We start from the raw sequence: 24452 nt of genomic DNA on the forward strand, positions 1-24452 counted from the left end.
TAGGAATTTAGCCTGAGCATCAACGTCACTTGTAACTCGGTAAAACTGACCCACTGAGGTTATCAATGAAAGTGAAAGTAAAGTCTGCTTGTTCCAGCCCATCTGAAGACCCCTATTGCACCTGAAAGCATTGGGGGACGCGCGGGACTTTATTCTATAATCTTTGTTCACATGTGAAAGTCGTATTAAACCTCCTGCTGCTCAAATTGTCTATAATATTTTGTAGGTTAATGTGATGCTATGTGGACAAATGTTTTAACTTTCTGGGAGGTCAGAGGTCAGATACAGATCAAATGGAGTTTGTGAGGATGCAGTCGGTCTTATTGTGCTTTTGTTCTGAGATTAAAAACAGCTCTGATCCAAATATAAACAACAAACAACAAGCGAAGTGTTGTTTCATACATGTTATAGAGAGTAAATGTGGGGAGGTGCTCCCCCTAGTGGCTCAAACCTGCAGTTGGTGTGCAGCAGAACCATTGTACTCATGAGGTCTGTTATTATCTGATATTCTAAATACATCTGTGCACAATCATAACATTAAATGAGGTTATTAAATGTGATGGAGGGAGACATCTTATATTCTTTAAAGTCAATATCAAATCATTTACTTTTATATCTGTGTTGTGTGTAACATGTCAGTCGAGGCCTTCACACAGGTCTGAGCACAAACTAACTAACTGTCAGGACAATCATTACAATTTAACTAAAGATAGTTTAAATGAAACATTTTGACTCACAGTTTGTCTTTGAAAACAAGAACCAAAGCAGTAAACTGAAAGCAGAAAGAGAGTCAGAGAGCTTCTCAAACATCAGATCAGGTCAGCTCTGTCTGACAGGTTCAATGCTGCTGAAGTGATTTGGAGCTGTGTACGCTGAAAACTGCTCCAACAGGAGAAATGTGACACCTCTGCTGATGTTTGAACACCTGATGCTGGTTTTCATTTCTCTCTGGCTTTGATGCTGTAAACTCTGTTTCAATCCCCACTTTTGAATCATTAAATCAGTCGTTAACAGAACACACACAGATCAATATAAGTGTCACATCTTTTATCTAGATGTTACATCTATATTTTTGTGACATTGACACGTAAACTCTGGTTGACAGAAGCTCTTCATGCTCACTGCGGATCAACACCTGAGTTAATTATAAGCCTGTACGTAAGAGGTGAACGTGGCCTTAACTTGAAGAAGTGAAGCCAGTTGTGGAGGAACCTTAAACCTGCATTCTTTCTAATGGCCAGCAGGAGGCGACTCCACTGGCTGCAACATTTTATTATGTGGAAGCAGGTATGAACATGAGTAATGTTTCACCTGCTGCAATAACACTCATAAACAGTCCATAGGTTATCTCTGAGTTCACCTTGACAGAGAAGTCAGTGATGTCACAGCGCCCCCTGTGGACATTTATGTATCTGTCATTCAACTGCTAATCGGAAATCACCTGAGTATGTCACCTGACTTTCTGTTGTTGGAGATAGTGACAGTACATGATTCTACTCACATCACTGATCAGATGTAGAAGAATAGAAACAAACAGCGTCTCTGCTGCATGAAACCAAGAGATAGACTATCTTTGAGAGAGCTGAACTCCTGAGAAATCCTTTAAAGGGAAACTTCACTGAACCTCATCTCTTTCTGTCTGAGTTGGTTTGAAGTGTGAAAAGTGTCTGAATGTGTTGCTTGTGTTCTCTGTGTTTCTGGGCTGCAGCTCTAAACAGCAGCATGCTCTGCTGTTACTCCGGCACCAGCTCCGTCAGCTGACGTAGTCTCTTCCCCTGAAAGATTTCAGGCTATTCCAGCTCAGACTTTTAGTCTCTCTTGTATTTCAAAACAAGCTGCAGAAAGCAAAAATGTAATCCCTAAATATGAGCACAAAGAATGTTACAGACACGCATTTACATACAATTTAATATTTAGACGTATTTCTTTGAGGCTGTGGGTTCTGGCTCGCAATGCATCCTGGTACATGTAGGCCCTGTCTGCACCACAGCATGAACAAGAGAACCAGGCTTTCTCTGTCAGTATAGTACACACTGAGGAATCTATTACTGCTATTAACTATTTACCATCAGCCTTACATCAGAGTGAACTTTCTCTATAATGTTTTGATGTTATTGAACTATGAACCTCCAACAGACAAATAAACACATAACTGTTTACTGTTGTTTTAGAAGAACTTAAAAATGAATGTGTACAAGTTTTAGTAAAAATAGGGACAGTTAAACTCTAAAGTAACGTCCTCAGTAACCATTAACACACACACACACACACACACACACACACACACACACACACACACACACACACACACACAAGCTGTAATGATAGAACATCTGAAAGAAAACTGACAATAAAAACACTTTAAAAGAAAAGAGGCCAAAACAATAAACAGTTTGGAGCTCCAGATTATTAAATTATCTTCAGCTTTTATATTTTACTCACTTATGAAATCTGACTGGTGCTGTTTTAAGAGAAGAACAAATAAGTTCACCACATAAAAAAAGCTTCTTCTGAACACTCCAAACATCTGCACAGACAGGAGATCCTCTCTTTAACAGAGATGTTGTGTTCGACCGAACAGGACACAGAGACACACCAGCATCCCACAACAACTGTGTTCAGAAAGAAAAGAGTGTCCAATGTTGTGAAGGAGGGTTTGATGATTTTAAATGATTAAGTGAAACATTAAAACACAACTAATGATACAATTAAAATTAGACACCTTGAAATCTTCACCTTCACCTTTAAGCTTTCTAATAACCACTGTTAGAGCCATAATGAAGTTTTTATTTGTGTTGATTCTATCTTTGTATGAGCCACTCATTAATAAAGGCTGTTGTGTGTAAATATGTATATAATTCTGTGAAGAACACCTGATGAAGCCTTGGTTTAGACTGAGCATAAAGACAAGCTACAGGTAATTACAGGCAGGTGTGTGAATTGGAGGCAAACTTTGACTGTGTCAGCGAGTTACCGTGAGTTTATCAGCTTTACGATTTATTTCATATTCATAAATTAAACCTTTTAGTGAATTCAAAGAGAATTTTGCTGATATTAATATGAATTAAAGTGTAAATAAATTGATCACTGTTGGGGTGTTGGTTTAGCTCAGCAGTTCAGCTGCATGTCGTCCCCACTCTCTCTTCCCACATTTCTGACTCTATTCACTGTCCTAACTAATAAAAGCAAAGGCCAAAAACATCATCTTTAAAAAACACAACATAAAATAAATGGCTCACCTGTGTAATAAGTGACAGCACATTGGATATTGTTTTTATTGTTTCACCAAGAACAAGCGTCTAAACTTGCTCCAGTTCCCCCTCAGTGGCTTGTTTTAGATAAATGTAGTTGTATTGAAAATGAGTCACTACAACCACTGTTTCATTTCAAAGTTAAACTTTAAAGCTTCTCAAAGGTAGCAACCTCCTGGGCCGTGAGATGAAGAGCTAAAACTGCATTTCCTTGAACGTCCTCACCACTTGAGCCTATTTACAGCCTTTTATCTTAAAGCTACGACAAAGATTTCACCTTTAAAAAGAGTATAAATAATGTCTCTCTTTTGGTCTTAAATAACGTCTTTTCACATCCTTTGGGATCTTGAGGCTTCAGGAGACTTGAGTTACACTGGATGAGCTGTATGGAGCCATTTGTTGTTTTTCTGTTTCCCCAGCTGCTTCAGTTGTTTAGACGAATGCTCCGACGCTGTTTTTCTGTGAAGCTTCAGAAATGTTTTGGAGACAAGAAACGTCACCAGATTTTCCATCAGCATGTGGGTGAGCAGATAATGACTGAATTACTTTTTATTATTGGGTGAACTTTTCCTTTAAGACACAACACTCGGGGGTTAAAGTTCATTACATGGTATCAAGTTTACAGTCCTAACAAAGAACTACACTTTTGTCATTTGACCTATAACTTAAAGATCATGAAACACTCATGGTCCTGCACTCATCTAACCCTGCGCTACACTCACCTGGATGTCCGTGGTTGAGGGTCTGACTCAGGACTTTGTGGGGGTGTCATCTGTACAAGTCTCTGACTTTTTGCTCGTCACCTCCGCCGCGCTTCTCTCCAATACCTGCGCGTGTCTTTGCTGCCACTCTGCCCGTCTGCCCTGCATTTTTCCTTCTGTGTCATCTACAGGGGTCAGCATCATGCGATGGCCTGTATTTTCATCGCCTCTCAGCTGCTGACAGCTTCATCTACCGAGAACAGAAATGATTACATTTCCTCAACCTGGAATGGTATACCACAGCTGTACTCTTTACAGTAAGAAGACACAGAAACTATAATCATTTTAAAATTGTGCAAAATCCTTAAATGTAGCTCAGCGTAAGTTCAAGAAGGAAGACTGTTTATACTCGGTCATTCATCCATTAGCCATCATTCACCATGTCTCGTTCTCTCTCTCTCTCCCTCTCTGTCTGGTGATCAGCTGATCATGGGCGTTTACAATTGGAGAACTAAATGTCATGAGTCATTCTAGTGTAGTTATGTTGTTGATTTGTATTTTGGTGTTTTGATATTATTTCCTTTTTTTTCCTCAGTCACTTTGTCTCTTGTTGTCATGAGTTCTTATTGTTTAGTTTGTATATTGTGTTCTGTCTTGGTTTAGTCTGGTTTAGTTGTGCATTTCATTGAGATTATTTCCTGTTTTACTTTGTAGTCCTGTCAGTCCTGAGTTTGGTTCCTAGTGTTTCCTGTTTTATTTTGTAGTTCTTGCCCCTTGTATGTCATGTCTTGTTTTACTTCCCTCCGTTCTGTTTCCCACCTTTCAGATTGTTTTCACCTGCCCTTGATTGTCTCACCTGTGTCTAATTAGCTTCACCTCCCAAGTTTATTTAGTCTTTGTGCTCCCTTGTGTCATTGTCAGTTTGTCGTCAACTTTATCCCGGATCCTTGTCAGTGATCCTGTTACCCGAACCTGTACCTGGACTTTCCTGTGACTCCCGATGTTTCTGTTGGATTTTTGGTTTTACCTTTCAGTTGGATATTTTTGTTGGATTTCGACCTGGACTGTTTCACAGTAAGCTTTTGTTTGTTGCCCTTTTGTCTTTTGTTAATTAAACTTTTTGTTTTTGTCTGCACCTTGGGTCCTCTCCCTTTTTGTTTTAGTCCAAACCCTGACACTAAACCAACCAGAGTTAGCCTCCACGTCTGTCGACCAATCATCCCTCTGCTGTCAAATTTTAAAGCTGTTCTCTCCCGCAGACAGTTTGTCGTTTCAGCTCGATCATTGCGACCCTCCTCCACTCCGTTCACCTCCAATCCATCTCATCAGCGTCCAAGTCCAGCTCCTCCGCTCATCCTGTCTTCACCATCATCACCACCACCAGTGTCGAGACTCCATCGGGGGGTATCCCATCCTGCTCTCAGCCTCTCTACTCCTTCAGGTACATGAAGGCATCACGATGGAGTCTAATCGCCAAAGACTTTGCACATTTCATTCTTTCCAAACTTGTAAATAAATAATTGTTCAATCTTAATGACGTCTCTCCTGATTGAAATGTGATTAACATTTGACTCTATCAATCACGGTCAATGGCCAAACACATTCAGTAATGGGTGGGATGGGAGTCATTTAATCAATATTTTATGTACACCAGCCATAACATTATGAACACCTGCTTAATATTGTGTAGCTCCCCTTTTGCCGCCAAAAACAGCCCTGACCCGTCGAGGCACGGACTCCACTCGACCTCTGAAGGTGTGCTGAGGTATCTGGCACTGAGACGTCATCAGCAGATCCTTTAAGTCCTGTAAGCTGCGAGGTGGGGCCTCCATGGATCAGACCTGTTTGTCCAGCACATCCCACAGATGCTCGATTGAGATCTGGGGACTTTGGAGGCCAAGTCAACACCTTGAACTTGTCGTTGAACCATGTTTGCAGTGTGGCAGGGCGCATTATCCTGCTGAAAGAGGCCACTGCCATTAGGGAACACTGTTTCCATAAACTTGGTTTGTAACAATGTTTAGGGAGGTGGTACGTGTCAAAGTAACGTCTACATGAACGGCAGGACCCGAGGTTTCCCAGCAGAACATTGCCAAAGAGCATCACACTGCCTTCTTCCCATAGTGCATCCTGGTGCCATGTCTTCCCCAGGTAACAGACGCACACGCAGCCGGCCATCCACATGATGTAAAAGAAAACATGATTCATCAGACCAGGCCGCCTTCTTCCATTGCTCCGTGGTCCAGTTCTGATGCTCACGTGCCCATTGTAGGCGCTTTAACCGGTGGACAGAGGTCAGCATGGGCACACTGACCAGTCTGCAGCTACGCAGCTCAATACACAACAAACTGTGATGCTCTGTGAGTTCTGACACCTTTCCATCAGAACCTGCATCAACTCTCTGAGCAGTCTGAGCTACAGTAGCTCTTCTGCTGGATCAGACCACACGGGCCAGCCTTCGCTCCTCACATGCATCAGTGAGCCTTGGTTGTCCATGACCCTGTCGCTGGTTCACCAGTTTGGACGTCTTTTGGTCGGTTCTGACCGCTGCAGACCGGGAACACCCCACGAGAGCTGCAGTTGTGGAGATGCTCTGACCCAGTCGTCTAGCCATCACAGTCTGGCCCTTGTCAAAGTCGCTCACATCCTCATGCTTGCCCATTTTTTCCTGCTTCCAACACGTCAACTTCAAGGACAAAATGTTCACCTGCTGCCTAACATATCCCACCTACTGACAGGTGCCATGGTAACGAGATAATCAATGTAATTCACTTCACCTGTCAGTCGTCATAATGTAATGGCTGATCAGAGTATAAATTGTGTCACAGATATGCATCAAACTTTACTATTAGTGGCAGAACATAGTTTATGTTTGCATCTAGGCTCCGACCTCATCACTCCTCAGATTTATTTTACATGCAGAAATTTGAGGAGTGATGAGATAATATCTTAAACCTCTCTAGCCGGAGCCTGCAGGTGGATGCTGGGGGGGTGGTGGGGCTGAAAGTATGAGCGCAGTCCTGGTGCAGGGCAGCGATGGCAATGACAGAGCAGAGGGAGACACTGGAAATCTTACAGCTCAACTAGACATTGGGAAGAAGTGTTTGTCAGGTGACGCATGAACCAGCTCGCAGCCGTCGCTCCATTTAGTGTAATTATCGTGAACTGATTTAATAACGTTTTTTTTAAATTACAAAAGGTTTATCTGGGAGACGCGAAACGTGCCCATAATTCTGGAATGAACCAGATGTAAGCCACGGTTGGAAGGATGAGTCTGCAAAGTCTTAAACTAATAAAAAAATAAAACCACCAACGCACAATGAAAAACAGGACATTATTCTAAGCTTTGATTTATTTGTGTGTAGACGTCTCTTGTTTGACAGCAGGAAACCATACAACAAGTTTCTTTAAAACAGGTGTCAATGAAAATCAGCTCGACCACTTTATTTTCACCTGAAAAGTCCAGCTCACCTTATTATCTCTAAAAAAACATGTTTACAGAACTAAGTTTCAATAAAGTTTAACATCTACAAGTCAGAACCACATTCATTCAGTGACTGTATGAGGCATTACAAAAAGACACATTTGGATTTTTAGGGGTTTTATTGAAAAGCAAGATTAAAGTACAAAAACAATCAAATTGACAGGCAACTTGTTTGCGATGTACACCCAACACAAGAAGTGATTGATGTTAAATTTCTGTGTTAACACAACTCAAGATAAAACGTTTCTTCTTCTGAATTGTAGAAAAAAACATTTACTGAAGCTTCCTAACAGCTCGCTGAGAAGATTTAAAAATCCCACAGCCCTTAAACATCTCGTCTGAAACTAAAATCAAAACATTACAATTTGTTCACATCGTACTGAGATGCTATCATACCTCTGCATCCTTAATATTGAATTAAGATATTATGGAAAACAACAACATGGTCCTAATGAATCATGAAAAACCTTAAACACATAAATTATATTTAGCTCGAGCCTTATCAATCAAAACATTTCATCAGCTTTACAGAAATATACAAACAATTTTTACACAACTGCAAAATAAATTTTGTTTTTTTATTTTGTGTGTGTGTGTGTGTGTGTGTGTGTGTGTGTGTGTGTGTGTGTGTGTGTGTGTGTGTGTGTGTGTGTGTGTGTGTGTTCACTCATTCAGCATGTTTTTGGATGTTGCTGATTTATTTGTAGTTTTGCTACCACTGACCAAATACAACCAGAAAACCAAACAATGGCTTTTTTTGTATAAAAAGTAAAGACTATTTCCACTGATTGACAAATATCTGTATTGTTAATGTATATATTATGATATTATAGACCTTCTGAGTATTGATCTGAAAATAGGATGGCGTGTGGATGTGTGTGTTTATAAATGTAGAATAACGTGTGTTTTACCAACATCAATTTAAGCACAAAGCTCCCAAAACCAGAAGCATCAAACTGTAACTACGGCGGATTTGTTTTAAAAGCACACAAAATATTTAGAATGTAAATATGAAGAGAAGTGAGACGCTTTTATGGATTGATTGTTGTTGTTTAACTTCTCACCAAGAAAAAAATAATCATCCTCATTTGAATAACCAAAGTTAAAGCATCAAAAGAAAGGCCACTTTTTTTAAACTAAGTTAACCAAACAATCTAATGTCGTCTTTTATGTTTGAGGAGATTTGTACAGCGTTGATCAACTAATTTTCAAACTTGTTTTCTCTGCATTTCAATCAATAAGCATCTAAATCGAGATTTCCAACCCTGATCAGCTCATTTCATGTGATGAATAACCAATAAATTCCCAGGACAATGTGCTGGAAGCGCTGCTTGTTCCAGTGCAAAACGTATGGACTGTACTTATATAGGGCTTTTCTCGTCTTTGGGACCACTCAAAGCTGCTTTTACACAACATGTCACATTCACCCTTTCACACACACATTCATACACTGATGGAAGAGGCTGCTACGTAAAGTGCCCAACTGTCAATCACGTATCACATTCATACCCGATGGCTATGCCACAGGGAGAAGTTAGGGGTTCAGTGTCTTGCCCAAGGACACTTGGACATGTAGAATGAGAGAGCCGGGGATCGAACCTCCGACCTTCCACTTGAAAGAAGACTGACTCTACCACTGAGCTACAGCCGCCCCATAAATCCATATCCATAAACCTGAAGAAGAAAAAATAAACATGAAATCAAAAACAAAATAACTTCATAAATGTTTGCAGAGTAAGTTTCCACAAAGCTGAATATTAAAAGTCATTGAGACCTAAAATATGTTTGCTTCAATCATCAATCCAACAGTTTCACTTATTTTTGTAGAAGACGAGTTTATGGTCAAATATTTTATTGACCGCTAAAATGTGTCACCAACATGTTACAATAATAAAGAATCACAGAAGGTTCCTTTGAACAGTTTAAAGCAGCTTTAAAGCAACAAGTTCACGGCCTATGTGATGCTACTCACTGTGTTCAGGGTGGTGTGTTTGTCTTTTAGGCATTTTGATTCTCAAGCATTTTTTCTTGCTCCACGACAGGGTTGATCACAGCTGTGAGGTCAGAAGCACAATGTTAACAAGCAGCAGATATATAATATCACAACAGATAACACTCCAGAAAACCGCTTTAATACAAAGAGAGCGTTTCAGCTCAGAGTGAATAGAATAAAACAGGTTGTACTTACGAGATGGAGGGCGTTTGGCTGAAAATAAATACAAACACATTATTAAAGATGTAACCGTTAAATATTTCAGACAGTGTCACCTTCAGTCCAGTGATGATCCTCTCTAATACCAACTCAAACTGATAAATACATCCTTATGACTTTTGTTTAAATCTTACACTATTTCTTTTCTGATGGCCTCTTCCTTACATCATCGTGCTGCAGTCAAATTATAATTAAACTGTTTCTGGGTCTTACAGCGCTTAACGTTGATAAAAACACATTTTAAATGTTAAGAAGATCATTTGTTTCACTTTTGAAAACTGGACAGAAAAAAAGTCTAGAAAGAAAATACAGAAAATAAAATGACTTCATGTTTCTGCTTTGGTCTCTCACCATTCCTCTTCTTCAACATGAACACAACGGCAGCGATGAGGGCGAGAGCAAGAACAAGCACTGCAGCAATGATGCCGATGGTCACGTGCATGGAATTCCCTGTTGAGCAGAAAACAACAAAACACAGTCACAACCTGAGCAGGTGAAGCAGGTGAAAGAGAAGAACATCTGCCAGTCAGACCATAATCCTGAATATAAGCACAGTTTGTTTGTGCTGCTGATGTTAACTCTCATCCTGTCTGTAGATAATTACTGTATTGATGCTGAATCTTTGAACAAGTCCATGAACTCATCTCCTAAAACTGACATGAAGTAAAATACAGTGCCTATAATCTCTGAACATGTAAATGGTTACACAATGACTGAAAAAAAAACACTCTAAACTTGTTTGAGTAAATTCTTTTTACAATAATCTTCAGACAACTTTCTAAAAAATGTCTTCTATTGGAGGTAAATAAAAAGAAGTCTTTATCAAAAATATAAACTGAACAAAAACACTTTTTTGTGTTTCATTATTGACATTTGTCTGTGTTGATCAAAGGTCAGTAAAGAGCGGACAGACAGCACAAACAGCTGCAGTCATCTATAATCCTTTGAAACAAATCATTTAAATCTGATAAAAGTTTCTTTTTATTCTTTTATTGTTTTGCTGTCAGGGTCCAGAGGTGGACACTTACATTGGTTTCATACTAATCTCAGCCTTCAAACTGTTTATTAAATGTATAAAAAACTTGATGAAAGTGAGTGAAAAACAATATAAGGAAACAAAACTTCCCTTCCAACACAGGACTGTTACAGTGAACTTCCCACTCTCATCCCCTCTGACTCCAGTCTTACCTTCGTTGGTCCTGATCGCGACTTTGTCCAGCTTGGTGACGATGTCCTCCTTCACACCAGAGAGCTGAAACACACATTCGTACTTCCCCCAGTCTGCAGAGGACTCTGATGGAAGCTTCAGCTCGACACTCATCTGGAAGGATCCGTCGTGGTTGGGGAGGATCTCTCCGTGGTCCACGTCGTCATGAAGCTCCACTCCATCTTTCCTCCAGAACATCACGGCGCTGTAAGGGTAGAAACCTGTAGCGTGGCAGCTGACTGGAGAGGAGGAAGTCTTCTGGAGGAGAGACACTGAGGGGAGGTCTGGGGAGAGAGAGAAAGACAGATTATAGTTTCTTAATTATCATTTACTGTTGATTACTATCATAGTTCCTGTTAACTGTCATGTATTTAAATGCCTTACTAACATCAAGATTATATTTATAGTACCTATGCAAAGAAAATTAAGCTCACTGGACTGTAAATGATATAAATATGGGAGGGCAGAGGGAGGAAAAAGACAAAAGGAGACAAAAGAGTGAGAATAAAAAGTAGAGAGACAGAGAGAGAAATGTAGATGTACAGATATGCAGCAGAGAGGAACAGATATATAAAGTAGGAAGAGAGAGAGAGAAGCAGAAAGATGAAGAGAGAGCAGGAGAGAAAGAGAAATGTGTGTAACATTTATTGTCATGTCAGGAAGAGAAGAGGTGTATGAACGTTGTGCTAATAAAAACACATCAGGTCATGTGATTCTACCTGTTCTCAGCAGAGAGCTCCTCCCATAGTCCACATACTTCTTCAGCCACTCAGGGCAAATCTGGGTGAGGTAGTTCTTTTCCTGTGCTATTTCAGCTGTTTTACTATCCCACTTGTGTTTGGTGATGACAGCCTGTGGTATTGGAGCGATCCATGTCAGCGTCTTCAGGTCTAATGCTATGAAGTCTTCTCCATCATAACTCTCCTGCCTGAAACCATAAACGTCTTGAGTCTCATCGTCCCACTCACAGCCGTACGTCTTCTGGTTAATGTGGACACCTGAGAGAGAGAGAGAGAGAGAGAGAGAGAGAGAGAGAGAGAGAGAGAGAGAGAGAGAGAGAGAGAGAGAGAGAGAGGGAAAACAGAGTGACATCCTAACACAGTTCACATCCTGCTGTTCTAGAAGCTTCCACTGAAGGAGAGTCTCAGTCTGATCTGTGTTTCTGCTCTTTATATATCATGGACACAGTGTGGTCAGTGCAGCAGAGTCGAGCTGTTACACTTTTTAAACCTCTGATCACAATCACACATTCATCATGTTGTCCTGTCAGCCACGTTCATTAACACACGCTGCTCCTCCTCTCATGTGCGGACCCAGCACAAGCAGCCTGTGTCCCATTTACAGTCCTGCACCTTAGTTTTAGAAACCAGGCGCTGACGTTCCTCTATCAGCTGTGTGTTGTAGAGCTGTTGTGATCAACAGGTTTTCTACAGGAGAGTTCATATGGACCGACTGACTGTGGGCAGCCCAGTCGAGTTATTCTGGTCTAATCTAGTGGAGATAAAGGGTTAATAATCTCTGAAGGTTATTATGGGATGGACAGAAACGCTGCATCAGGGCAGTTTAGCAGCATCCAGCAGTCTGAGTGTCAGTGATGTTTCTGTGAGTCTGACTGTGTGTGAGAGAGAGAGGGCGAGAGTGTGTGTGTGTGTGTGTGTGTGTGTGTGTGTGGTCACATCTGTCTAAAATACAGGATGAAAATATAAACAACATTTCATCAGTAGAAAGTTAAACATGAACAAACCTCCAGTTTGGTTGAAGCGCTGCTTTGCAGTTTCTATGTTGACTTTGGAGGCCTGCTGTTGACCCTGACGGTACTCAGTCTCCCTCTGCCAGTAGTCGGCTATCTCTGCTGTGCCTCTGCTCATCCAGTCCTGTTTGGGTTCTGCTCTCTTGGTGTCACTGTCATAGTGATCTATCTGAATGTCATCAACATACCCAACAGCTACAAACTGTGGGAAGTTTGGGACTCCAGAAGACCCAGTGAAGAAATACTTCAGAGAGTGAGGCACTGTAAGAAAAAGTTCATGTGATCATTTCAGGTTTCATTTGACACTTTAATGAATCACTGAACAATTTAATGATCCAGCACACAGAATCAAAAAGAACTACAGCACATTCAACACAAGCTCATCATCTCTTTGCAGTCAATAAACACTAAAACAATGTTTGTGTAGATTTAAAAACAAAGTTTCTCTTGAACTTTTTATTCTAATATTTCTGATGAATGTGTCTTCAAAATGTTTTTATTCTGAAAGGAAATATTTAACAAGTCATAAATTCAGCTCATGCAGTCGTGTACCTGACTTTCACTGACATCAAACAGTCTGTCATAAATCATCTTTTTATCTAGTGCTGGATATCTTAGTGTGAAGTGAAACTCCACTTTGATTTCCAGTTTGTGTCTTCATTCAATCTTCAGGAAACTTCTTTAGCAGTTTACACTCGTTATCTTATTAGTTTGAAATCTGAAATCTCAAACCTCTGAACAAAATGTACACGTGATTCAATCTGATTTATAAACCAATAAATTAAACGTTATTTTCTATTTGATATTTTGGGTGATCTGATATTTTATACCATCAGTAGTGAGCAATGATAACTTCAATTTCTTCAGGTTTTTCTAATCTTTGGTTTAGAAGAAGGTTTTACTCTTTTCTTTTGTTATTGTTTTTTTATATCCAAAGAACGATTAGTTATATATCTTTATCTTAATATCAGGAGGTTTGTCGATGTCAAATTTATGGCTATAAATGTTTTTACTGAATTCGATCAATAAAAAAGATAATGGACTCTTGTGTAACTCGCTTTAATGTAAATGTATTTGTTCAAATTAAAGTATTATATATTTAACTCTGTTAGTCTTTCATAAAAATATTATGTGTACGACTGAAATTTTCTGTTAATTATGAGAATCTCAGAAAAATGTGAATGGACACACCTCTATATCTTTAATCAACATATTTATATTTCACATGTAGTGATTCTACACATTTTCTATTTGCAGAATTTTGTTTTTAAATAACTAATATTATTTATTAAATTCTAACATTCCCTCCACCATAAACTGAGCGTCTCTTAGTCCTGATTTAAACGTTTTTGTTCGAACAGGTTTCTGTGAGTTTTCATCATTTGCACACCTGTACAGTTTTTAATCACACCTGTTCTATTTGCTATTTGTATTATACGTATTGCTTTTTATCTTTTTATTCTTATTCCAATTTTTTTATCTTATTCTATTTAAGTCTTTTACTTAGTTTTATTCTAGTTCTGTGTTAATTGTTCTGCACCAAAATCACCAAAACAAGTTCCTTGTATGTGTAAACCTACTTGGCAATAAACCCAGATTCTGATTCTGACTGAAAAATCTTGCTCTGTCGTCTGCTCTCTGAATGCATGTAGATCGGACTTCAGGATCAGCTACACACAAAGAGAGGTACTCTATCACAAGCTGTAATTAAGGCGTGGAAATAAAAAGTAAGTGTAAATATGATCTTGCTTTGGATACATCAACTGAGTCAGTATTTTGTCTTGTTTTTGATGAATGATGAAAACAACCATCTTGGTAGAGGACTCAGATTTCACACTGTATATTGTGAATAGCGATACAAAATGCTGTTGTCAAATTAAACCATCATCAAGAGTATCTTATTGTCAGTAGTAGAGTTAGGAACATGACCACAGGAACAGTTTGGGGGGAAAATTGCACTTTAATCTGCATTCAGGAGCCCTCTAAGCCAAACAGAGTCTAAAAAGTCCTTCAGAAAGGATGCAACACAGGGATTCAGGGCTGTGACCTTTCGCTGGACCGTCTTGCCACTCCTTCGGCTGACCTGGACCCTTGAGGTGCATTTGCTGTTGTCCTGGTTTATCCTCACAATAAACCTGTAAATACAAGAAATAGTCTGTTTAAATAGTCTGTATAGTAATATTCTATTTTCTTTGCTGTTATCATTGATAGGTGGCTGATTAGATGCCCAAGATGGTTGCTAGGTGGTAGCTAGGTTGTGGTGGCGCAGTGAGTAGCTGCAGTTTAAAAGCCTCTTTTTTAAAAATGGATAGTCATCCACCAATCGATCATAAAAAGTAATGATCCTGATTTGCATGCTGAGGCGATCCCCCATCATCAGATCACTCTCTCATGGAGTAGAATGGCTTGCCAACTCCAGAGGAAAGGCTTACACTAATAGCACACAACAAACAATACACACAACTGGTAAATAAAACCTTTTGTGCAAAATGTAAATAATTGTAATTAGTTCATAACAATAGAAGTCTGCTTCCAGTTTTTCAGAAAAAGTACATGGTGGAAAGAAAACCTAGAATATCCTGAGGGGTCTTGGATAGTGGTCGAAGGAAAACATCCTCAACCTTCTGTTAACAGGCTTGACATTATCCTGGTGTTACAAAATAGTGGAGTATCCCTTTAAAGTCTGACAACGCTTCTGCTATGGTCATTTGGGGTGTAAACTAATAAATGACCGCATGATGTGCCTACCTCTGGATGAACTCCAAAGTCGTGGCTGCCTCTTGCTGCTGTTCTATGCTGGAGACATAGTAGCAGCTGAACAGGACAGCCAGTGCAGCAGAGAGGTCAGGTAGGTCAGTTTGCTGGATAAGGACTTTCCCTTTCCATCGTCAGCATCAGCTTCTTTGCATGCAGAATTGAATCTCCTGCAAAACATAAAAATTGCATGTATTTAGGCACACTTGTTGTAGGAGTGACTCTGAAAATGTAACAACTGGAATCATCACTAGAAAGATCCTGATTTGGCTGCATTTGTAATGTTTGAATTAATCTTGTTCCGGTGTAAGAGTTTTAAAACCAGTAGGACTTGTAAATACCCTGGTATACTGTGATACCGCCCAAACCTACTGATAGTCTTACCAAGAGCCACCAGCCCAGGGCTGCTTGGGAGTTAGAGCCTGGCTTCTGCATCTACCGGGGTCGTTGTGACCTTAATGAATACAGAAAGGTAGGAAAAGAAGACAGAAAGCAATGTTTACTTATACCAATATTAGTTGATGGTTGGTTGGTACCTTACACACAGGTCCCCAAGTAGGGGACACCCAACCAATTACTGCAAGCTGTACAGTATATATATATATAGGAATATTGTTACATAAATATGTTACATGTATATGTATTTTATTACAGTTTTAAGTTTGAAGATTGAATCAGTATTTCAATTTTAAATTGAATGACAAAAGACCATCTGTACCTTGCTCATAATACTAAATAAAACAATATCAAAAATATGTCACACTACTGTAATTTATATTGGAAAAATCAAAAACAGTCAAACATTGTTTTACATAAAAAAAATTTTTTAAAAAATAGTGTGATATATTTTGACTGTGTTGCCAGGCCCTGTGTATCCTGCCCAAAAAACTAAAATCTTCCTCCCTGCAGAGTGAAATGAGTTATATGGGGTCAATAGAGGATCGATTATGAGGAGCAATTTCAGAGAGGGACATGTAAACACCCAGTAGTTTGCTACTGTGTAAGCTAAACTTGTGTAAGCTCGACGTAGTTGAATTTCGTATTAAAGTATGTCTTGCGTGTTTTATCAGACCTAAACACTCCCTCGTTAAACATCTTCATCAGATTATCTTTGTTTGTCCACTTATGACTTCAGAAAGGTCATTTTCAGGCATTTTTAACTTTGTTAATTCCTCATGAAGTTTGGACATCACATGTGTCACTCCGTTACACTTCTTGGAACTCCTCAATTATAATCTGGATAGTACTGGCTGGTAAGAGCATTTAGCTTGCATCCTCAAGTAAAACAGTGCCAAGTTGGTGAGGAATTTATCCTGATCTATGTTATCAGGAAAGACACAATCATGAACTTCAGCATTATCACAGCCTTCAATGCTCACGTCATCATGTGGCCTATGACTGGAAACATCAATGTCAGGACTGACAGGAAATCAAATGAGTATTTGTGTTTTCTACTTAGGTGGGATGAGAAAAAAGCCTTCACATGGAATAATTCTTTACAATTAGGAAATGGGCATATAATGTTTTGTCCGTCTCTAATATGCCATTTAAGATGGTCACAGAGGCTGGATATATTCTGTGTTGTCATTGTGCACCTCTCTACCAGGCAAGTCCTCACATCGCTTTGCACGGGTCTGTTGACAGGTGTTGAGTCCCTTGTGTGTTTTCAGTGCAAATGTGATTTAAGTGCAAAGAAGGTAGTAAATTTGCATGGGCACCCAGCCAAACCACAAGGTTTCTATGCTCCTTCACGTGATGATAAAATTTTGAAAGCGTCCCCGTGTAGAAAACACACTGCTTGCACTTGTATAGCAACACCATTGTGATGAATTGACTCGTGTAACGATAACCACCAACTAACGCAGCACGCTAGTAACGTTCGGTAAACACACGTTAGCTTCGCCTGACTTGCGAAAAACACCTGGCCACTTGCCAGTTAAATATCTTAAATCATGTAAAAAAAAAACAAATATTAATTGCGCACACAGCAAACTTCACTTTATCCGTCGGGTGTCTAACGTTACTCACCAAACTCGTCGTTTTAGGCTGAACCCGGGCCGGCGTTGTCCGTCTTTCATCGCAGCTGTAAAATCCGAAAGCGAAAAAAAACAGACGACTTAAAAACGTTTACAAAAATGAGATCCACATCAAAAATGCATCTATATAGGACGACAATGCGTCGTTAATATCCAACTCCTTCTGTTGTCTCCTAATAGGCTTACTAACTAGCTAACAGAGCATGCCGTGCACAGCTTCCGGTTTGGCGTATCTCAATCTCCAACCATCGAATTTGTTTTACTATAAATACAAATCTTGATCTTTGACACTCTTATAGGATTAAAATAGAGTCAAATGAAAATGTTGTCAAAACCGGGGTTTTATATTTGAGAAAATTTGCTTAAATTGACAGATGGCTAGAACCAGGGCAGATATGCATCAAGAAGCACACCGGAAAAGCTGTAGCTGAATCTCAAATCATTTAACTCCTTACGATAAATACAAATCTTGATGAAACCGTTTTTATTGAATTAGAATAGAGTCAGATAAAAATGGAATAAAAATTGGTGTTTTAAATTGAATAAAATGCGATTAAGTTTACAGATGGCTAGAGTCTCAGTTGGACTAACAACATTAGATAAGTTAGCTAGCAGTTAATGTTATAGATGTGAGGTTGGCAGTCTTGTTGAAAGATGACCTGGCTGAATTGTTTAAAACACTCAACTGAACTAAATCATATAAAACGTAATATGGAAATAACATTTCTTACTTACATGTTTTTCGGTCAATGCTTTGCCTTCCCAAGAAGTGCTGTGTTCCCTCCAAAAAACTTTAAAACCAAGCTTTCACGTAATTGGTCCGTTTTTCGCGGGCAGAACAGTTACTGTAAGTGGATTTACAGTACACTCAAACAACTGTAATACCCACGCAGTCCGAAGATATTTACCCACAATGCACTGCAACTTACAGTACTGTGCAGTGTACCCCTTCTACTGTATAATACTCTTCATAATAATGTATAATACTGACTGTGCAACTCAAAAAAAAGGGTTACAGTGATTCTTTCCTCACCTGCCGCCGTGTCATGTAGGACTGTTCCCAGGAGAGTCAGGAGCATCACAGTCTTCATTGGGACCTGTGACTTCTTCAACATTGATGAACTTAAAACTAATACGTTTCTTTGTAGAGCTTAAGACAAAACGTGCTGCTAGCTCGAGCTCTGAGGGTGAAATGAAGTGAGAGCAAATGGAGCACTGACTACTATGGAGGATTGAAACTGCCATAAATTACTTGCCTTAATAAATAAATAAATATCTCAAATAAATAAGTAAATAAAATAATAAAGACAGAAATGTAGAAATAAAAGCCTCAATTATCAAATAAATGTTCATATTCATTTAAAAATAAATAAATATATTCAGAAATATAAATTTAATATAATATAAATAATATAAAATTAATTAATTTAATGTTTTTATTTATTTGACAAATTCCTTACTTTTATATTCATTTATTTTCACATTTAATATTTCCCAATTTATTCTTTTCTGTTTACATTTATATCTGTTTTTCTTTATTTCCCTATTTATTTATTTCTGTATTTATTCATTTCTGTCTACATTTATTTGTGTATTTCTTCATCCATATGTAAATGAGTAGGCGTGTCTTGGCTATCCAGGTATTAGCAATCAAACCCACACACTACAGTACTGCGTGGATGTGACGAGGTCTGTGCCCAGAGCTGCAAATATGGTGGTACTGCCAGTAGTTGGTGAGGGCTGTGTAGAAAAACGCCACAACTGAGGAAATTTGGCAACATTATCAAGGTAATATTGACAACAGCCTAGCAAGCTAACGCTATGTTAGGTAGCAAGCTGTCCTTGTAAACTTGATAATGGTTAAAACTAGGATATCGACAGTTACAGTGTTGGAGCTGAATTAATATTTCAGTTACATGGTAAGCGCTTCAACCAGTGCATGAGGATAACGTCATGTAATGTTTATGTTCACTGTCAAGTGTAGTCAGTAGTCGAGCCAAGCTCATGAACCAAAAACACTATTCATGTAAGACTATACTTCTCCCTCTAGATCTAGCATCTGATCAGATAGTTGCCAGACGCTCTGTTTCATAGCTCCTGCAAGAGGCAGCCGATCGCCTGGACGATCTAGAACAACGTAAGTATGAGCCATAACCAGAAATTAGACTGCAGTGTGGATTATTGTTCTCAGCCGGATATAACCAACATAACGTCTCTCTCCGTCAGTGGTTTCGGATAACTCTATCAAATTTTCCAACTGTGCCTCAGCTCGAAATAGCATGAAGTTTGGAGAAGCATTTTCAGCTATGTCACCCTAAAGCCGCTTTACATCCATTGCTAGTTGCATATAGCTAGGCTAGCATTGCTTCTTCAAGTAATTTCCGGAAACTGTGGGGAGCTAGACGTATACAACCGATCTGTGGGCTCTCATATGATCAACCAATGGCTGTTAAGTGATACAATCAAGACACGCCTACTCATTTACATACAGAAAATAAATACAGAAATAATTGTAGACAGAAATGAATAAATACAGAAATAAATGAATAAATAGGAAAATAAAGAAAAACAGATTGAAATGTAAACAGAAAGAATAGATTGATACGAAAATAAGGAATTTGTCAAATAAATAAAAACATTTAATTTATTTATTTTTATATTTCTGAATTTTTTTTTTTTTTTTTTCATTTGATAATTGAGGCTTTATTTCTACATTTCTGTCTTTATTATTTGATTTACTTATTTATTTATTTGAGATATTTATTTATTTATTTTTGATTATGGCAGTTTCAGTCCTCCATAGCCATCAACCTCCATAACAGCCAATAGGAATTTAGCCTGAGCATCAACATCACGTGTAACTCGGTAAAACTGAGGTTATCAATGGAAGTGAAAGTAAAGTCAGTATGTTTCAGCCCATCTAAAAGCATTGTATTAGGAGACACAGGGGACTTTATTCTATTTTATCATCTTTGTTCACATGTGAAAGTCGTGTTAAATCTCCTGCTGCTCAGAATTTCTATAATATTTTGTAGGTTAATGTGATGCTATGAGCACAAATGTTTTAACTTTCTGGGAGGTCAGAGGTCAGATGCAGATCAAATGGAGTTTGTGAGGATGTAGTAGAGTCTTATTGTGCTTTTGTTCTGAGATTGAAAACAGCTCTGATCAAAATATAAACGACAGACAACAATCCATAGTGCAGTGTCATGTGAAGTCTGTCATGAAACATGACAATAATATATTTTCAACAAATAAAAAATATCACTGATTCATGATAACTGCGTCCCCTCAGTGCTTCAGCAATATGCTAAACCAGCCATCCAAACCATTATTGGTCATTTTGGCAAAGAAATTACCAGCGAGGACGCGTCAGCAGCACCAGATCCTCTCAGCAATGCCAAAGTGCACGAGATGCCAGCACTGTGATGCCAGCGCTCAGCGGCTATGGAGGCTGGAATATATCCACAGCCTGCAAAGTCCTCATCAGGGATTTCATTGGAATATAGGCTATCCCAATTCAGATACATTCATTAATATTAGTTTGTATAACAAACTGCAGGCTGCATGGTGATGCAGTGGTTAGTGCTGTCGCCTCACAGCTGTAAGGTCACTGGTTCAACTCCCTTTTTGGACAAAGTTAGCCTTTCTGTGTGGAGTTTGCATGTTCTCCCCGTGCACGTGTGGGTTCTCTCCGGGGTCTCCGGCTTCCTCTCACAGTCCAAAGACATGCTCGTTAGGTTAATTGGTAACTCAAAATTGACTCAAATGTGGGTGTAAGTGAGAAAGATTGTCTGTCTCTATTTGTCAGCCCTGTGATTGACTGGCGACCAGTCCAGGGTGTAACCCCGCCTTTCGCCCAATGACAGCTGGGATAGGCTCCAGCCCACCCGCGACCCTGAACAGGATAAGCGGTATAGATAATGGATGGATGGATAACGAACAGCACTCCCTTAGAGAGAGAGAGAGAGAGAGAGAGAGAGAGAGAGAGAGAGAGAGAGAGAGAGAGAGAGAGAGAGAGAGAGAGAGAGAGCACAGAAAGTGGTCATCTGAGCATGAGACATGTTGTTCCGTAAATTTCAGTGTGGTGAAGTTATTGAAGCAGAGTGCACCACATGGGCGTACTCCTGGCTGGGACAACAGAAAAAGGATATAAAAATAAATAAAACATTTAACTGAAATGTTGCTTTCAAGAGTCAGTCGAACGGAACATCAAAAAAACAAAGTAGCTTGTCATTGAACAATGAATCCCTCAAATAAAAGGCTGAAATACTCACATTTGGTTCATGGGAGAAATTACATTTTCCCTCTGACACCAACTTCCTAACATCAGGCTTGACAGCTGTTAGGCTTATTCGCAAGCAGTCCTCCAAAGACTGGTTTGACAGTCGGTTCCTCTCATGGGTCTTGATAGTGTTCATCTTTGAGGACGCAGCTTCGCATGTATAGGTCGACCCGAACATGGTGAGCACATACATAGCCAACGCCTTCAGTGTGCCGTAGTCTTGGGGACAAGCCACCCAAAAAGTGCTCAAGCCTTCATCACCACGGAGAGCAGCTTTCATTTTGCTGGAGACCTGGATGTCAACAAGTTCACTTTGAATCACCGCTTCGTCCAACGGCATCACCTTCTTCACATCAGCGGAGAATTCTCCGCCTGGATGGTGAATGGGTCACGCACAAATTCAATGACACCCCTGGAAATGGCAAAGTCATCAAATCTGGCAGAGAAATTCTCCCTCAGCTGTGAGATGAATTTCTTCATATTCTCTGTGACGTGTTGAAGTGCAGCAGCCTCCCTGATAACAAATCAGCGTGGAATAGATCAAGTTTGTTTGTGAAAGTCTGGACCCCACAGTGTCTGCTTGGAAAAAAATCTGGCCCTTGGACAAATCTAGTTGATGACCCCTGACATACACTCTGCTGTGTGGCAACGCCTCACACACACACCACGTACAGATGACTACATGCCTACAACTGATTTACATCGCACCTCACGCATTCATGAAGGTCCTGATAAACAGTATTAAGACAGATGGTACAGACTTATGGAAAAGTTATGGTCACATTTAACTCGCATATACTGGACAAGTTCTTCTTTGGCGGCGGTTACTGTTTTCCCTCTCCACTTTGCAAAAGCGTGTTTTTGTCAGACAAATATACCACATGTACCTCTGGCTAAACCACACGACGGGAAGTGGCAAGATCGGGGACACTGGGTTCGTCAGAAGGCTGCTTGTCATGATTTTGTTCCCACAGAGGATCCTAAGACAGAATACAGCGTGCAAGGTGATGTATATCGTACAAGACTGACAACATCTGTACATGTGCACAGAACTGTTGGGTTGGTTGAGGACTCACCACGTGGTTTGCTCACTGATGTCTATGTAACCATGGCTTCACTGGAAATTCCACCTTATCTGTCGACGGTCCCAGAATGTCTCTGGGCCAAACATAAATATGATGTAGGTCAAATTCAGAACCTTTAATCATTCATCCAAAATCAGACTACAGGCCTGTTAAAACAATATCCTCTCAGAAAAGAAGCACTTGACGGCATTACGCCAGTTTTTGAGTCCCTTTAAAAGAGGGATCATTATACTTTGTGAAACATCTTCCAGTCAGAATTCTTATTTTTCCTGTAAAGACAATTTGAAGATTTGTACAAGATCTGCAAGCAGTAAATGCTGCAGTTCACCCAAGAGTTCCCGAGGTACCAAATCCACACAATCTTGCTGCAAGTACAACCACAAGCTACTCTTTTTTTCGGTTGTCGACCTCACAAACGCGTTTTTTTCGGTCCCAGTACACCCCGATAGCCAGTACTGGCTCGTGTTCTCGTTTAAAGGTAAAACTTATACATGGACACGTTGCGTCCAAGTTTAGTCTCCCACGCATTTCATCAACAGCTGACTTAAAATTTGCTAAACTTTTCCATCAGGCTCCACTCTCATTCAATACAATCAATCTAAAGGTGTGTAGCCCTTCAGCTGAAGCCTGTCAAGAAGACACACTCGCACTGCTGACGTTTCTAGCAGAAAACGGCCACAAAGCAAGTCTCTCTAACTAAAGTAACCTACCTGGGACATGTGATCACAGCAGAGGGTGAATCCCTCTCTCCCGAACACGTTCAGGCTACACTGGAGCTCCCCAAACCGTTAAAGAACAAACAAATGGTGAGTTTCCTTTGCATGATGTCATATTGCTGACAATGGATCCCTAACTACTCTGAACAACAAGCTCCTCTCTCATCTTGGATTCATGACAACAGCTCTCTGCCCATGATAAGATCACATGGACACCTGAAGCCCAACAGGTTTGTGCATCACTTTGGTGCCCTCTGGAGACACGGAGGATTTTTAACATCCTCAGGTGAACCTGTTTCTAACCATTTACTGGTCTCATCGCTGCTTAAAGCTGTTTTGCTCCCCTCAGCAGTTTCCCCCTCCAGCAAACAGGATTCAACAGCAGTGGCAAAAGCACTGCTCATGGAGGTGATTCCCCGGTGGGGGATCCCTGGTAAGATAAGCTGTGGTAATGGCCTTGCTGTCATTCATCAGGCCATCTGCGTCCATCTCCATCCACAATGTTTATTTTTATTACATTTATTAAGTATCTTTTAATGTGTTAGTTGTGATTTTAGTTTTATTTAGAAACTGATTTTGGCATTTTTATGTGCCTAACTGTGGTTTGATTTAAAACATCCCTGCTCCTATCAGCCACAGAGTGCAGGTGCGGTAGAGCGTGAAAATGGTTCCTTTAAAGCTAAATGCTGTGAGGATGCTGGACTTAGATGGGTAAAGATGTATCTGCTCATATTTTCACAGCCTTGATCCAACTGTCCATGCGCACAGACGGACCCCAGCCTGGTCCAGCCTGTGTGACGCGCTCCGCCTCCGGTGCACTGTTGAATTAACACTGTACACACACACAGTTCCAGAGAATCACACATCTCACAGAGACCTTGGGTCTCCAACGAGGGACAACGAAGGAACCTCCATGGCATCCTTTTAGACAACCAGGCCTCTGTGGCATCAGAGGGACAAGATGTTGTTTA

General features: G+C 39.9%; 1 protein-coding gene and 1 long non-coding RNA gene across 2 annotated transcripts; both read right to left on the reverse strand.

Annotated features, from left to right (window-relative positions):
• Window positions 1-9077: 9077 nt before the first annotated feature.
• Window positions 9078-18518, reverse strand: LOC138608674 (major histocompatibility complex class I-related gene protein-like). Its single transcript, XM_069681235.1, has 6 exons — window positions 18429-18518; window positions 12600-12866; window positions 11575-11853; window positions 10837-11139; window positions 9959-10098; window positions 9078-9110 (listed from the first exon to the last, which is right to left on the reverse strand). Exons 1-6 carry the CDS (start codon window positions 18508-18510, stop codon window positions 9078-9080), a joined length of 1104 nt encoding a protein of 367 aa, XP_069537336.1. The 5' UTR covers window positions 18511-18518.
• LOC138609200 (uncharacterized) lies at window positions 14519-18289 on the reverse strand. The gene is made up of 5 exons (XR_011309464.1): window positions 18131-18289; window positions 17388-17442; window positions 15744-15813; window positions 15354-15529; window positions 14519-14740 (listed from the first exon to the last, which is right to left on the reverse strand). It is a non-coding gene; the product is annotated as an uncharacterized lncRNA (long non-coding RNA).
• Window positions 18519-24452: the final 5934 nt, after the last annotated feature.

The sequence above is a fragment of the Semicossyphus pulcher genome, unplaced genomic scaffold (assembly GCF_022749685.1).
Source record: "Semicossyphus pulcher isolate SPU_LCO1_2020_fin unplaced genomic scaffold, fSemPul1.0.p SCAF_5, whole genome shotgun sequence".
Taxonomy (NCBI): domain Eukaryota; kingdom Metazoa; phylum Chordata; class Actinopteri; order Labriformes; family Labridae; genus Semicossyphus; species Semicossyphus pulcher.

Excerpts from the sequence above, each read along its gene's own strand:
- LOC138608674 (XM_069681235.1), bottom strand. The coding sequence starts at position 18,510 with ATGTTGAAGAAGTCACAGGTCCCAATGAAGACTGTGATGCTCCTGACT. Across the intron at positions 12,867-18,428 it reads CCTACATGACACGGCGGCAG|TGCCTCACTCTCTGAAGTAT; the intron begins GTGAGGAAAGAA and ends TTTTTCTTACAG. Across the intron at positions 11,854-12,599 it reads GCGCTTCAACCAAACTGGAG|GTGTCCACATTAACCAGAAG; the intron begins GTTTGTTCATGT and ends TCTCTCTCTCAG.